At 31.3% G+C, this 15754-nt stretch overlaps 3 protein-coding genes across 5 annotated transcripts; 2 read left to right on the top strand and 1 right to left on the bottom strand.

The window, feature by feature from the left end:
• The first annotated feature begins 404 nt into the window (after positions 1-404).
• Positions 405-3389, top strand: LOC127064586 (phospholipase A2 group XV-like). Of its 2 annotated transcripts, XM_050995842.1 has the most exons (7): positions 413-818; positions 965-1107; positions 1178-1412; positions 1496-1723; positions 1861-2032; positions 2121-2243; positions 2330-3389. In XM_050995842.1, exons 1-7 carry the CDS (start codon positions 716-718, stop codon positions 2547-2549), a joined length of 1224 nt encoding a protein of 407 aa, XP_050851799.1. In that variant the 5' UTR covers positions 413-715; the 3' UTR covers positions 2550-3389. The 2 variants fall into 2 exon arrangements, with proteins under 2 accessions (XP_050851800.1, XP_050851799.1); XM_050995843.1 differs by lacking the exon at positions 1496-1723 and having other exon boundaries at positions 405-818.
• Positions 3390-3585: 196 nt separating this feature from the next.
• LOC127064583 (TBC1 domain family member 20) lies at positions 3586-6432 on the bottom strand. The gene is made up of 5 exons (XM_050995838.1): positions 5704-6432; positions 5145-5388; positions 4818-5021; positions 4384-4603; positions 3586-4263 (listed from the first exon to the last, which is right to left on the bottom strand). The coding sequence occupies exons 1-5, from the start codon at positions 6089-6091 to the stop codon at positions 3958-3960; spliced, it is 1362 nt and encodes a 453-aa protein (XP_050851795.1). The 5' UTR covers positions 6092-6432; the 3' UTR covers positions 3586-3957.
• Positions 6433-6876: 444 nt separating this feature from the next.
• Positions 6877-15606, top strand: LOC127064576 (nuclear receptor-binding protein homolog). Of its 2 annotated transcripts, XM_050995808.1 has the most exons (12): positions 6877-7726; positions 7790-7971; positions 8719-8805; positions 9519-9743; positions 9826-9956; positions 10048-10142; positions 12208-12291; positions 12401-12688; positions 12878-13037; positions 13119-13305; positions 13416-13535; positions 13682-15606. In XM_050995808.1, exons 2-12 carry the CDS (start codon positions 7915-7917, stop codon positions 13985-13987), a joined length of 1740 nt encoding a protein of 579 aa, XP_050851765.1. In that variant the 5' UTR covers positions 6877-7726; positions 7790-7914; the 3' UTR covers positions 13988-15606. The 2 variants fall into 2 exon arrangements, with proteins under 2 accessions (XP_050851765.1, XP_050851764.1); XM_050995807.1 differs by lacking the exon at positions 7790-7971 and having other exon boundaries at positions 6878-7726.
• The last annotated feature ends 148 nt before the right edge of the window (positions 15607-15754 follow it).

Raw genomic sequence — 15754 nt, 5'->3', positions numbered from 1 at the left:
ATAAATGCTTTATCGCTTTGAAATATCCTAAAGCTGACAATTAGTATCACGAATAGCCATCAATTGTTCTTGAACGTGTTTACGTGTTTTCGGTGACAAAGGAAATGCATCGTAACGTTGATACTACGTATCTACTTAGTACTAAACTACGTGAAAAACATTACATTATTATCTATAACATTGTCATAAGAGCGATGATATTTTTAGTAAGCAAATTACGCGCATATCGGCTCCTTCTGTTATTTTTTATCAGATGGATCGAGTGGAACGAGAATTTCGACGAAAATCGTATTTGTAAAAAGCGATAAAATGAAATGATCGTCTTTGCCTCTGGTCACTCTCTTGTCTTCTCCCCACCAAGATCACTCCTCGAGAGTCCCTAATATGATCGTGTCAAATCGCATGCGTATTATCAGCTGGTAGTAAACGCGCGACTGACGGAACTATTGTAGCTATGCGTAATCGTATCTTGCAAAGGTGAAAAAAACTGGCCAAAAAAAGGCAAAGCTTAAATAACTCTGAGAAAGGCTGAGCAAAAATAATCAAAGTGATATTTACAACGCGTTAATTCATCGCGTTCATTCACGTTCAGTCTCATTGTTCGATACCAGTTAATGCGTGAATATTTTTCATCGACATATTTCGTATTGCAGTGAAGAAAAAGAGTGGAGAAATCGATTGATAATTCAATTCTAATCAGCTCAATAATCGAATAATGCGATCGAGTCTTATTTTTCTACTCGTCGTTTTCTTTTCTTTCGTACAGTTCGTCGAACTTTGGAATTTTCGGGAGCAATACAAATCTCCTATCATCTTAAGTAAATAATTTTATTCCTTTACATTTTATCAAGATTAGTATATTTACGTGTTTCACATATCCATTTCATTCGTTTGCATACAAAGTCGTTTCAAAGCTTTTGAAATTCTACAAAGAATAATCGATATTAATTATTATTTTATTTAGTTCCAGGAGATGGAGGTAGTCAACTTGAAGCTAAACTCAATAAAACTTCTACAGTGCACTATCTTTGTGAAAAAGTTTCTAAAGAATATTTTAATATTTGGCTAAACTTGGAATTACTCGTACCAGTAATCATAGATTGTTGGGTATGCGTACGACGTTACCGTCCTGTATTAAAATTAAGAACGAACAGGTTTATAAAATCTATTATTGCAGATCGACAATATGAAATTGATATATGACAATGTGACAAGAACTACGAGAAATCAAGATGGAGTAGATATTCGAATACCAAACTGGGGAGATCCCTTCATCGTCGAATATTTAGATCCAAGTAAAGCTTCTCCTGGAGCATACTTTAAAGACATTGGAAATATGCTAGTCGATGAGTTAGGATATATTAGAAATATCTCTTTACGCGGTGCTCCGTACGACTTTAGAAAAGGACCCAGTATGTAGTTAAATTTCTATAAGCATCTTTCCATATTCTTTTTTTATTATTCTATTCATTAAAAGGAAGATCTCTTTTCCCAGATGAAAATGGAGAATATTTTGTTAAATTGAAATCATTAGTAGAAGAAACGTATTCTATCAACAACAATATGCCGATAACATTAATAGCTCACAGTATGGGTGGACCCATGGCTCTTATATTTTTACAGAGTCAAAGTCAAACGTGGAAAGATAAATATATTAATTCTTTGATCACTTTAGCAGGCGTGTGGGGAGGATCTGTTAAAGCGATAAAAGTATTTGCTATAGGTAGACGTTTCGTATTTTCATAAGATAAAATTTTTGCATTTCGAAATTTTACGCGTTCGCACTAATAATATTTTGATATGATATCAATAATTTATTCTAAGCATAAATTCAATGTAATCATAAAGAATATTTTTTAGGTGATGATTTGGGCGCGTATCTACTACGGGAAAGTATTCTTAAAGATGAACAAATTACAAGTCCAAGTTTGGGATGGCTTTTACCTTCAAAATTATTTTGGAAAGAAAACGAAGTTTTGGTCGAAACGGAAAATAAAAATTATACGCTTACTAATCTTCAAGATTTTCTCATGTAAGATGTTTACATTAGTATTATGCATTTACTATGATTTAAATTAAAATTACGATATTCCTTAATAAAATATCAATATATTTTATAGAGATATAAATGTACCCAATGGATGGGAATTTCGTAAGGATAATGAAAAGTATCAATTAAATTTTACTCCACCAGGTGTAGTAATGCATTGTTTATATGGAAAACAAATAGACACCTTGGAGAGGTATACATAACATTTCTATAGTCGAAAACTGAAATATACATGTATAAATATCAATAACATCCAAATCATAATATTTACGTTTGCAGATTATATTATAAACCAGGTACGTCGATCGATGGACGTCCTCAATTAATTCCTGGAGATGGTGACGGCACGGTTAATTTACGAAGCTTAGAAGGTTGCCTCCATTGGCAAATGAAACAAAAGCAAAAAGTCTATCATCAAGCCTTTCCCGGTGTAAATCATATGACAATTCTTAAACACCCGGATGTTTTGAAATATATTAAGTCGGTCTTAACAGTTTGACGAAGCGGAAATAAAAAATTTATTAATATTTATCAATTAGATATGAGAATGATATAAACAAAAATCGCATAATATTTGTAAATTGCTGCTAAAAGATATACGAACAGTTAGCGATAATAGTTGATCATGTAATTGTGCATGTCTGTTTATTGTAAAATATTTTTATACATTAACAATTTTATCTTTTTAAGCATATTCTCCTTAAAATATTCGTAGTTCGTACATCTTCGGCAACTATGTTTTTAAATATAAAACAAATAGTGTAAAATATACAAAGTAAATAGAATTACTCTTAAGGATTTATCTCAGGTATTAGTTTTACTCTCTAGAAATCTTGATTTATTATCTAACAAATGATAATCTTGAAATAATAAACATTCGATAAATCTTGCCATATATATATATATACATATACATACGTTATTATTTATTCATTTATAAGAATAATTTATATCTATTATGTAAATTTCCTTACTTTGTGTATTTCTAAATTTTATTGTTATTATATAAAAAATAAATATTTATTTTTACCATCGAATAAGTTTATAAAAAACAACGATAGGAAAGGCGAACTTTAATATACAAAGAAATATTCTTATTAATTAATATAATATAGATTCTAGATTAAAGGTGACAAAAACAATAAGTTATAGAAACATATTCCATTTATCAATACATTATGTACATCACAGATTTCGATTTACACTCGATCTATCTTACAATACATTCAAAGCAATTACGTATTTTAGATCAATATTTTGATAACTACACATTGTGAAAATTATACGAAAGTAAATATGAAAGGTATAGAAATTAATAATAATATTGGAAAAATAAAAATTTTTATTAATGTCCGTTATATATCATGCTAATATCTTTATATATGATTCCATATATAGTATTTTCTTTTATATCTTAGATGTGTGTGTGTATATATGTATTTATATATACAATTTCTCATACAGTGTCAAGCATACAATCTACATAGTGAATAAATACACGCAAGTACGCACATATACGTACACAAACCCGTCTCATTTATACATTATATCACACACTTTACATTATACAATACGTTTTATTGCACAGTCGTATGTTCATTATTTCTTAACAATTTGTCGTATTTTTAAAAGAATTGTTTACTATCTTCTAAAGGCACCTACTTACTTACGAATGACTTTTATAACGTGTGCATAGAAAGTTCTGGTCAGCGCCTTCAAAGAACACAGCATAAAGGCAGCTTAGGAATGCTTACAATTTTAATCGTTTTTTGTTTTTCTTTTTATAGGGTAATTTTGCTCAAGCTTTACCAATATTCACACCAATTATCATTTACTACAGAATCAGTAATTTTCATTTATAAACCATATATAAATTTTAATTTCGGATGGGGAAAATACATTTAATGTCAGTTAAGACTTGATGTAGATTTCAGAAATGCGTACAGTCCAAGAGCTAAAATTGTTACAACAGTTATAGTTTTGTAACTTCTAATGCGATAAGGTATTCTTGGAGCTGCTTTAACAATTTTAAGTCGACGTTGTCTTTCTCTTTCCTGGCGACTTGCTTCTGCTTTTGCTTTCCATTCTTGCTCCTTGCAACGTCTCTTACAATCGTAATCTTTTACATCCTTATTGATTGATTCTGGGGGATACTGATGATACAAATTCTTTGCATCAATAAGAAGTGTTTCAAAAGGCAAATCATCAGGTAGCTAGAATCATATAATCATTATTACTATTATGTCAACAATAAGTTAACATTATTATGTTACTATACATTATTCTTTCTACAAAATATCATTTATATTTTAATTTACAAGTGTCATACTCACTGTACATAAAACTTTGTGAGTATGTCCCATATCAGGCGTGGTATTAAATATTTCTGTAGCCCGATGTGCTACAATTACAGAACTAAGATAAAGTGGCATTAAAGGTGGACTGCTAAGAAAATAATCGTATAATCTATGCAATAATTTCCTGTTTTCTGCATATTTGTGCGCATACCATGTCGTATATTCAGCTAGTGCAAAATGAGGAAACAATTCTACACTGAAATCAATCAACATATTTTATTTAATATACAAGATATAAACTCTGTTAAAACTATACAATAACCTTATTGCCTATTTTTCAAAATAAATTTATATTTAATGGATATATATCCTAGTAATTTAACCAGATATGAGTTTACAAGATCAATCTGTTCATTTAAGAATATGTAGGCAATAAATTTCTTGTATATTTGAACATTGAAGTAACTAACTTTTCTAGATGTTCAAGAAGAGTAGGATGAACACGTTCTAACAGTGCAAAGATGTAGAAGAGTTCCTGATTAACTTTCTCCATTGTTTTTTCCATAAATCTTTCAAGAAACTCCATAGAAATACTTTCAAGTACATATAAACCTTCTTGTAGACCCATAACAAGTAAAATAGTTGCAGCTACATCATTATAGCCCTGGTAGTAACTAAGTATGCATTATTTTATTTTATTATACTTTCATTAATATTTAATTAGAAAATGGATGTCACACAGTCATATATGATCACATCTTGTTGTTTTTTTATATCTTCCAAACAACAATACTAACTTTAATTCAGGATGCCTGTGAAGAACCCAACAAATAATCTGCGTTAATTGGTCCTGGAAATGTTCGGTCTCTTCTTCCGTCGCAGTTGGAGAAATATGACTTCCACTTCGTGCTACATCTTTTAATATTTGTTGATAAACTTCATTAGGAATTTTAGTATATATTGTTTCTAGTCCTTCTACAGGTACAATTTCATCCATGGACAATCTTAGTATCTTTGGCCAAAGTACCCTTCGTATACCATCTACAGATCATCTTTATAATTTCGCAACTTGATTATAAGATATATGATTATTGTCAAGAAGGAACCAATATTTTAAAAATTCAAATATTATTTCTAAAATCCAAATATTTCAAATAACAATTATTTCATTATATGACTTAATACCTTAACACATTGACTAAATGCATTTTTTTTCTTTTATTACTTACTACATTACAAACTTGGAAATAACAAATTAAAAAAATCAAATGTAAACGTGTTAAGGATATGCTTTCTCTTGATAGCGGAATAAGGGTTCCTTGTGGACAATAATAGACGATTATTAACAACGAGTACCAGTGACAAATCCTTCGTTACTGGATCCAAGTAGTTTAAAGTCTCCCAATGATAAATCCAGCTTCGTGATAGTATCTCGTATAACACTTATTTTCATACGCTCTTGGTTCATCGATCCTTCTACACCAACACAAGAATTATCCACGAAGGAATCACTATCTTGACCGAGCACTCCATTCTGTTTACCGGACGGTGTCAAATCCGCTATATCAGGTATTCTTGGTATAATACCATCGTACCAAGCTTCAGTCGAGTCTGATAATAACACGAGTGGGATACGTTCGGCCACGAAATTTGAGTCATTTTTATGATCTTGAGAAAGATTCACTGTATCGATGACGTTTCTTCGTCTTACTTTTTGGTTATGTCTCTCGATAGCACCCGACATCTTTGACGTTACTGATAGTACGGTTAACTCCTCCTCCTCTTTCGTTTCCGTCTTATATACGATTTCTACAAGAAATCATAGTAAAAACATTACGTGCTTTTACTATGCTCCATGATATTATAGATTTTGAGGGATATCTTAATTTATTGTATCCCCTGTAGAATTTCCGTTCGGTGGTGGACGGTATTGACAATTATTGGCCATCCAACTGTTTCGAATCAACCATATTTCTATACGGCACGATATCGTTTCTATAATATGGTACCGTTTACAACACAGAGAAGAAACGTCATAAATCCATTATGTTTTTATTGGATAAATTGGACTATGACTTAGGCTTAATCATAGTTTCGTACGTGTTTAAAGATTATATGTTACTTCGTGCAGTTTTAACACATAGAAACACGAATACTGAAATACAATAGAGATATCGCATTATCCAATATTTTTATATTCATTTATATTTAGTATAACATCGTAAAATAATATCTGTGTGATACTCAAAACCTACATTTTTTTTCGTTAATAAGGCATATTAAATATGTCAATTCGTATCATAAAACATTTGTAATATTTTTCTTCCTTTCGGAACTATTTGAAATTGTATAATTCATATGTATATATTATAAAAAAAAAATTAATATACATATTACATGTAAAAGAAATTTTGTAAACGTTATAAATTACGCACAATTTTCCCGGTCTAAAATGGAAACTTAGAAATTATCATTCTCGACAGATGGCGTTGGTGTCGCCGTGAAAGGGGTGCGGCGCACGATACGGCGATCGCCATACTGGGCGAACGTGACCGAAGACAGAACGAAAATGAGTACTCAAGTGTGTGTCACGTCGCAGTTATTTCGTTCATAACAGAGGTTTTATTTTGACAGTGAGATTCGTGAGCAACTGGCGCGATGTACAGCGGACCGTTGAAGAACTGAGGGAAACTGAAAAGCATAAATCCGCTGAGGGAACAGCGTAAGATCAGAAATATCGGAGCTCGACTTCTTAGACGACTGGCTGTTCCTGCATGTGTCACAACGAGTGCCACTTCTGTGCGTGCGCGCCTATTTCCTCTGACTCTTATTTTTCTTAATATTTTTATCGTTAATACCTACCAACGGTTACAAAGACGGTGACGGCGACGACGACGAGACAGTTAAAGACGACGACGACGACGAAGACGAAGACGAAGACGAAGACAAGACTAAGGACGAAAACGACGGAGACGGCAAAGCCGACGGCGGCGAGGACGACGGAAACGACGACAACAACGACGACTACGACGACGACAACGACGGCGACGACGACGACGGATACGACGAAGCCGACGGCGACGACGACGACGACGACGACGACGACGACGACGACGACGAAGACGACGAAGACGACGACGACCTCGACTAGGCCTACAAATCTTTAAGACTGAAGATTCCTCAAACTACCAATGAGTTTGGCCGTGTTGCGCTGTGTTCGGTCCTACTCCTTTTACTAATTGCGTGTGTGATGCCCGGGAGTCGCTCCAGCACGGACCCAGATCATAAGTCACCGCGAGAAAGTGGTGAGGACTCCGAGGATGAAAGCGAGATCCTGGAAGAGAGCCCCTGTGGGCGGTGGCTCAAACGCCGGGAGGAGGTATGTTTGTAATTATATTTCTCATCGATACTCTTGATAGAGGAATTACGTGCACTTCTTTAGGATGCCGCATGCTACACGTCTTTCTTGTTACTTTTTTCATTTGCCCGAGTCATTGTGCATTTACAAGGAAAGAATAATGCTGTGGTTTTGATAAATCCTAACGAGGTAAAGGAATAGGCAAACACATGATGCAATATGATGTCTCTCTGTGCTACTGTTTTGTTAACAGTAGGGTATTCATGGTACATATTTAAATTTATCTAATATAAAATATAATTTATCTTTAATATATCTATTGGTACAAAGATAAATAAGAAAACTTATAAAGATTATCTCCCTTTTGTTTTGTACCCTACATTTATATTATTGTAGATTTCTGTATTATTTACTGCTATATAATAGCTACTTTCCAATGATATCATTCTGTCATTTATCAAACAATATCTTATATTTCTTAGATTTTTAAATATATATCAAGATAAGAGACAGATAATAAAATTATTATTGTAAAGCATTAATAAAACTAATTTCATTGAAAGAAATGAGTTTCTTGTTACAGAACAGTATTTGCATATCATATATTTATATACATACTGTTTAATAATAGATGATTTCCCAAAATGTCCTTAGGATTTTGTTTGTACAGTATCTTAAATTTAGATAGAATCTGATTCAAAATTTTGGCACACATATGTATATATCTTTTACCAACAGTTCTATTTCATGTTTTTTGCTAAAAATACATTTATAAAGTCTGGCTAGCAGATTCTGTTCAATTATTTGATGTTTAATTATTTTGATCTCTTGTTCTTAAATATTTAACTTAAAATAAGTATGAATATCAAAATTGTTATTGATGAAAAAGAGGATAGAAAATTCAGTTCAAGAATCAACAATAATCTTATTCTTATTACTTCTATGAACAAATATATATTTGTTTGAAATAAAAGAATTTATATCAAGTAAATAAATATAAGTTTTTATTTTAGGTATATGTAGGTTCTAAACCAACATCAGCCGAAGGAACTAGCTTTGGTACAACCAGAGGTAGTGAAAACGAAACAACTGAAATGGAGGTAAATAAATATTATCAAGATAAATAATTTAATGTTGATGTTTTTCTTTTCTCTATATTATTTGCATAAGTCATGTAAATCTTTTATTTTTTTCTGAACTCTCTGTGGCCTTGACAAAGTCATATCTATATAATGGCACATTGTCATGAAATTGTCTCAGCAGTAATACTACTTTAACTGAGCTTTAAATGGATGATTACAATAATGTGTTATAGCACATCTCTAATTTTAGTCTCTGATAAAGAACATGATATCTATCTGCCATGGTAATATAATTTATTTTAATTTTTGCATTAATATGCTTTATTAATTTTTTGTGTGTATTTGATCTCCAAAAAAAAAAAAGAGAGAGAGAAAAGGAAAAAAAATATTTTGTCAATTAAACTTGCTGTTTTTTTTTATTTTTTTTTTTTTTTTATTTATAAGTAACAAGATGAGTAGGGTAGTATAGATATATGAGATAAGTTATATAATATTTGTACTTAAACTATTTTACTTCTTTTTTTATAAAAGTTAACAAAAGCTTGTAAAAACAAAATTACATAGTATGAAGGGAACTTGAAGGATACAATGACATAAAAATATATTTTTCCTTTCAGACTATGCAACTTTGTCCTGAAGAATTTTTTGCTTCAACAGAAACATTAGATGACTAGGTATCTCTACATTTTTCTTCTCTATTGTTTTTATAAAATTTGATTTTGTCTGTGCAGGTAGAGCAACAAGATGTTCCAGGAATTGACTGTGCTTATTTAGCAATGGATACAGAGGAAGGTGTAGAAGTTGTATGGAATGAGGTACAATTTTCAGAAAGGAAAAACTTTAAAGCACAAGAAGAAAAGATACAACTTGTTTTTGAGAATCTCACACAATTGGAGCATCCTAATATTGTCAAATTTCATAGGTACTGGACGGATACCCACAATGACAAACCACGAGTACGTTATAAAATTTATACCTCTATGCATGTGTATACAATATTATTTTACAAGCTTCAAATCATTTTTATTCATTTTACAGGTTATATTTATAACAGAATATATGTCATCCGGATCCTTGAAACAGTTCCTAAAACGAACCAAACGTAATGTAAAAAAATTGCCTCTCCAAGCATGGAAACGGTGGTGTACGCAAATACTTTCTGCATTAAGGTAAAATTACATAAAAAAATTTCAATATATAATTATACACAGATATACACGCACATATATATTAATATATTTACCATATAAAATGTTTTAGTTATCTGCATTCCTGTTCTCCTCCTATTATTCATGGGAATCTTACATGCGATACTATATTTATTCAACATAATGGACTTGTAAAAATTGGCTCAGGTAGGTACTATAGAGAAATATAAAATGATTCTAATGCAGGTATTACAAAATATATTTAGATATATCTTAATATATTTTATATTTATATTAATAATGTTCTGAAGCAAAGATTGGTGTGATGCATTTCTATATTAAGCATCAAGTCATTTGTATCTATTTTAATATTTCATAAGTACATCATATACACGTAGTACTTATGTGCGTAACAGAGGAATGGTGCTTCAATATTGAAACACAATACCAGAGGAATTAACTTCCCTTCCCTATTTATATAACACGTAAATTTACAGCATTTATCATGGATTAAATTTATAATTATCTCATCAATGCAATGAAGCAGTAATTGAAATTTTATTTTTATAAATTTTATTTGTGTATGTTATATATAAACTTATGCGAGAATGTGTATTTATTTTACCATCACTGCAATTTTAACATTTTTGTTTTAATGTTTTTATGCAATAACTGATGGTGATTTTCTGATTAGTAATTTTTCTTTATATATATATATATATATATATATATATATATATATATATATATGTGTATGTATAGTTATCTTATATTAGCAAAGCTATGTGCATAATTTAGTATGCATATAGAAAAAAGAAGGTAATAATGACGATCAAATATGCAGATTGAGAAGTAAAATGAAAAATAACTTTTTTGTTAAACAATATTTGCTATACAATATTTTGAGAAGAGATGACTGAAACACATTTGTATATTATAATTATGTTGTACATAAATATCATGTATTGTTGTAACGATTAGGGTATAGAAAAGGAAGATCTTATTTATAATATTAAAATTTGAATATTAATTGTGGCTATATGGGATTGAACTTGGTTAGAAAATAGTATTGTTATATACAATACATACAGTGTACATACTCTCAAATACTTTTGTTGTTACCGTGTTTAGATCCGAGTAGTCACAAAACGGATATGAATGGTTTGGTAATCTGTAATTTTTTGATAATTGTATATCATTGTAGTAAGATGAGTCCATTAGAAAGATTGTGTTTAAACTTCTTTTCATATTAGGAGTAACTTGAGTCCTCATTTTTAATTGTAGCAAATAGGCTAATCTAGATAATGAAAAAAACACAGCAAAGCCTTCGAGAGAGGGGAGGTACAATTGTACTTCCATTCACCCAGAGGATATATGCGTCGACATCAACGTTCTTCGATCAGTGTATATTATCGTGGTGGACAATTTGAAGATAAAAGATTTGCCAGATTATCAACGACTATTGCCAGCTAAGTAATGTAGGCATGGAGAGGTAAACTTCATTATTTCTATATTATTATTATAAGTAGTTTCACTAAATGTGCAATGTTTAATTTATTATCTTAATGCCACCTTATTGCACTATTTTCTTCATTCTTTCAGTTATTAAGCACATATAGCAGAAGAGGACAAAATTCCTATTTACTCCCATGTGTTTTGTGATTATACAACATATATACTCTCTCTCTTGTCGTGTTTTTACATTTCTTAATTTTATAATCCCTTTAAGACTACTCTAAGAATTTTAACTTTTCCACTTCAATTTGATCTTGTTCAATGAAAGTGGCTCTTTGAGTATATAAACAGTTTAAAATGTACTGTGAAAACATATAACATGTTATTCATTGTAAAAAGTTTTCATGCTCTTTCAAGCTTCTGAAATATTGAAAAATTGCTCCTCCCTTGTAGAAGCACCCTTACGTATATACATGTGAAATACTATCAATTATATGAGGGCTCAAGTTACTCTTAGGGCAATTTTTTATTATATACACAATTTTTCTAAAGGTAATTTCTCAAGTGTTTTTTTATTGAATGGGCAGCAAGCAAACAGAATAGAATAGGCAAGTGTATCATTTTTTCAATATCCTGTAGAGAAAGCAAGGTAATTATGTCATTGTAAATGTAATTGCAGGTTCTGTTTAAAAGCTGCCTTATCATATTTTCAAATCATTACTCATTGAAAATTTCAACATTATCGTATCATTCCTCTATTTTCGTATTTTATTTTATAGATATTTTAAAGTTGAGAATAATGTTTGTATTATTTCAGTGGCACCTGATGCAATTCATCATCATGTCAAGACTTGTAGAGCTAATATGAAGAATATGCATTTTGTTGCTCCTGAATATGGAAGTGAGTTGTTTTAAAATATTTTAGTAAGAAATGAAAATATTTATATATTAGTAATAAAAAAGTTTATTGTATTTTCTGCGTATCACGAGGTATTTAATCTTTTTTCTAGATTCTGTGACACCCGCTATTGATATTTACTCTTTCGGAATGTGCGCATTAGAAATGGCGGCACTTGAAATTCAAGGGAATGGCGATAGCGGAACAATTGTTACTGACGAAAACATCAGGAAAACAATCGAATCTTTAGATGATAGTCAACAGAAAGATTTTATACGCAAGTGTCTCGAAGTGGATCCTCTGTGTAGGCCAAGTGCTAGAGAACTACTATTCCATCCGGTTTTGTTTGAAGTACATTCTCTAAAGCTTCTTGCGGCACATGCCTTGGTCAACTCGGCCAGTAAGCTTAACAGTACCCTTCTTTACTTGATCGTATAGGTAAACGTACATGTTGGATGCGTTGTATCCTTCAAGTCCGTTTTTTCTAACACTGACAAAAATTAAGCATTAGACGTGAAAAGTTTTTTTTAGTAATAATCTTCTGTTTTTTTTTCTTTTTTTTTCTTTTTTTTTCTTTTTTTTTTTACAGCAAACATTTCCGAAACGATAACGGATGAAGTTTTGCAAAGGCTGTATGGTCCAGATACGGTAGTCGCAGAAATAAAATACCAAGGTCGATCGGTACAACAAATTCGCTTAAGTGACATACCTGTTACAGAAAAGTTAGAAAAATTTGTTGAAGATGTAAAGTAAGACTTTGATCATCGAGTTTCTATAAATTTTTTGTAATACGTTTTCTACTTTTTTTCTAACGTTATTTATATTGTCAGATACGGAATATATCCCTTAACCGCATTTATGGCAAAATTGCCTCCACCTGCTCGACCTAGAGCTATATCTCCAGAGGTAACAGAATCTGTTAAATCTGTAACACCGGAACCAGTAGATGTGGAATCACGAAGGGTAGTTAATATGATGTGTAATGTTAAACCTAGAGAAGAAAGTTGTGAATTACTTGTAAGTAATGTAAACAAGAAAAAGAAAAGAAAACAAAGAGTGCGTCTTGTTTTACTTACACGTACGTTAAAAGGATGCTATTTTAGAAAATATTTTTGTATACCTTTCAGATGACAATATTGTTACGAATGGATGATAAAATGAATAGGCAGCTGACGTGCCCTGTGACTCAATCAGATACTTCATTGATCCTTGCACAGGAACTTGTACACTTTGGATTTATTAACGAAGTATGTATTTGCCAAGTTTTGATATAATATGCTTGTGCGTGCGCGCGTGCGTGTACGCGCGTTTTTAGAAAAACTACAAACAAGGAGCAATGAAATTAGATAAAACGAAGACTGAATCGATTTGAAAGGAATTAACAATGTTTCAGAATGATCGCGATAAAATAGCCAATTTAATTGAAGAAGCATTGAGAAGTTGTTTCAATAAGCAAATGATGATGCCAGGGATGGTGTCGTTAACCAATCTTCCTACACAGACTACTTTGTTGCTGCCTGGTCCAGAATTTTCCTGTTTACAGCACTTTGATAACTCTGTGTGCAATGCTGCGACATCCAACAGTGATAATGCAATTAATTTGCTGCCAAAAATCTCAGGTCTCTCTGTGTCAAGTAATAAAACGAATAAAAGTCACGATGAAGTAGAACCACCAACGATTACCGAAAGTGGTAGTTAACCATCCAGGACGTCTGGTAAATCAGTTCACTGTGCCACTTTGCACGCTCTATGTATAGACTGGCTATGTATTTTTATATTTAAGTAAAGAGAAGAAGAGATTGAAAGTATAGGAGAAGAGGCGCCGTGGCTACATCACTAAGCTAATCGCAATTCTAGTATGAACGAATAGTACGCTTGTGCAAAGCATTTCATGACAGTCAAGTACTAACAATCCAAACTTTTAACATTTTTAAAAGTTTTAAGCCTTGTTTTTAATCATCGGAAATAAGGTCACTGCAAGCATATTTTGCTTTTAAAGGGATGTTTTTTTATCGAGGAAATCACGAAAATACGTTTTTTGAAACATGCCTTTCTCGTATTCGTTGCAATAGAAGCTCGATCTAAGTGTTACTACTTTATGCACAACCATGGGAATGCTTAATAAAGTAGCAACGATCTTCGTTACGAACGATATGGACAGATATACAGTTGGGATTATTATATTATTTTTATTTGAAAATTTTAAATTAACGAGTGTAAAATGAAATTTTGTGATATAAATATAAAGGAAATGGCCATTACATTATAAATGTACACGAATAATGCTTTATTGTATCATACATGTACGAATAAGCGTTGTGCCATCAAATATCTTGTATAGTAAGACAAAACAGCTCATTATGAATCAGCACTATTTACTTATATGCGTTTATATTAAAAATTTTTTAACTGTTCAAGAATGAATAATGCTCAATATGGTGCTAATAAAAAGCTAATAGCATTTAACATAAAAAAAAAAAAAATTACTTTATCTACACATTCCGGATCGATAAATAGTATCGCGCCAATGATTTGTATCACGATATAATAATTGCTCTTTTAAATGATGCAACACACAACGTTTTTGTAATTTTTGCAATTTTCCAATATCGAATTTAATTTTTTATGAAGATTTAGTGAAGACGAGATGATATGATATGATATGATATATGATATGATATGATATGATATGATATGATATGATGCGGTATGATGTGGTATGGTATGGTATGGTATGATGTGGCGTGTGACGTTTAGCGTGCGCGCGTGCGTGTTCCTTTTTATTGTATTCAATTTTGTCGAGTGGGTATGCCTAATTTGATTTTCATAAGAAACAAAAGGATGCCACGGCCCTGTTATACTTGGGTATTATTGATGTGATTAAATCATCGTTATTAAATCTCGATAAAATTAGCTGAAATCCTTGTAAATAATTTATATTTTTAAGAAAATCTGTTGAAACAGAAAACTAGTCATATAGGTATATTTGAGTGCTAACAAACTAACACCGACCTTGTTATGTCTTTTGCATTTGTAACACAAATATGTGCTTGGCAAAAACATATTGCTGCAATTTCATACCTCATTAAAATCGATTTCAGTGACACATCTCACTTTGCAAATGACTAACCATTAGTGGTAATCTTACCAACAACATAAATTTTGACTTTAAATATGTAAGTAGATTATCGAAATTAAAATCAATGTATAGCTTTGTAATTCGAATTATAAAAAATGAAAAAAGTACGATGACTGAAGCGTGGATATTATGACCGGACTGTACGATGACAATGGTGAAATAAATACTGTAATTCCGAAGCGTTGTTTTACGAACTATATTAACTTACATTTACATAGTACTTTTACTTTTTACTGTTTCTGTTTCTGTTTATCTTTTTTTAAAATATGTCTGACTAAAGTAATGTACGTATATATTTCATCAAACATTATCATGGATGGGCGATTT

This window comes from Vespula vulgaris, chromosome 6, assembly GCF_905475345.1.
Source record: "Vespula vulgaris chromosome 6, iyVesVulg1.1, whole genome shotgun sequence".
In the NCBI taxonomy this organism is placed as follows: Eukaryota; Metazoa; Arthropoda; class Insecta; order Hymenoptera; family Vespidae; genus Vespula; species Vespula vulgaris.
The sequence above is the reverse complement of the archived record's forward strand: the minus strand, read 5'-3'. Positions and strand labels throughout refer to the sequence as shown.

What these genes read in the sequence shown, in the direction of transcription:
- LOC127064586 (XM_050995842.1), top strand. Translation starts at nt 716, where the DNA reads ATGCGATCGAGTCTTATTTTTCTACTCGTCGTTTTCTTTTCTTTCGTA. An exon ending in CAAATCTCCTATCATCTTAA is followed by an intron (nt 819 to 964) that starts GTAAATAATTTT and finishes TATTTTATTTAG; the next exon opens with TTCCAGGAGATGGAGGTAGT. An exon ending in CAAATAGACACCTTGGAGAG is followed by an intron (nt 2,244 to 2,329) that starts GTATACATAACA and finishes TTACGTTTGCAG; the next exon opens with ATTATATTATAAACCAGGTA.
- LOC127064583 (XM_050995838.1), bottom strand. Translation starts at nt 6,091, where the DNA reads ATGTCGGGTGCTATCGAGAGACATAACCAAAAAGTAAGACGAAGAAAC. An exon ending in CACAGGCATCCTGAATTAAA is followed by an intron (nt 5,022 to 5,144) that starts GTTAGTATTGTT and finishes ATGCATACTTAG; the next exon opens with TTACTACCAGGGCTATAATG. An exon ending in CTTCTTGAACATCTAGAAAA is followed by an intron (nt 4,604 to 4,817) that starts GTTAGTTACTTC and finishes GATTGATTTCAG; the next exon opens with TGTAGAATTGTTTCCTCATT.
- LOC127064576 (XM_050995807.1), top strand. Translation starts at nt 7,598, where the DNA reads ATGCCCGGGAGTCGCTCCAGCACGGACCCAGATCATAAGTCACCGCGA. An exon ending in ACTTGTAAAAATTGGCTCAG is followed by an intron (nt 10,143 to 12,207) that starts GTAGGTACTATA and finishes GTATTATTTCAG; the next exon opens with TGGCACCTGATGCAATTCAT. An exon ending in TGCCTTGGTCAACTCGGCCA is followed by an intron (nt 12,689 to 12,877) that starts GTAAGCTTAACA and finishes TTTTTTTTACAG; the next exon opens with CAAACATTTCCGAAACGATA.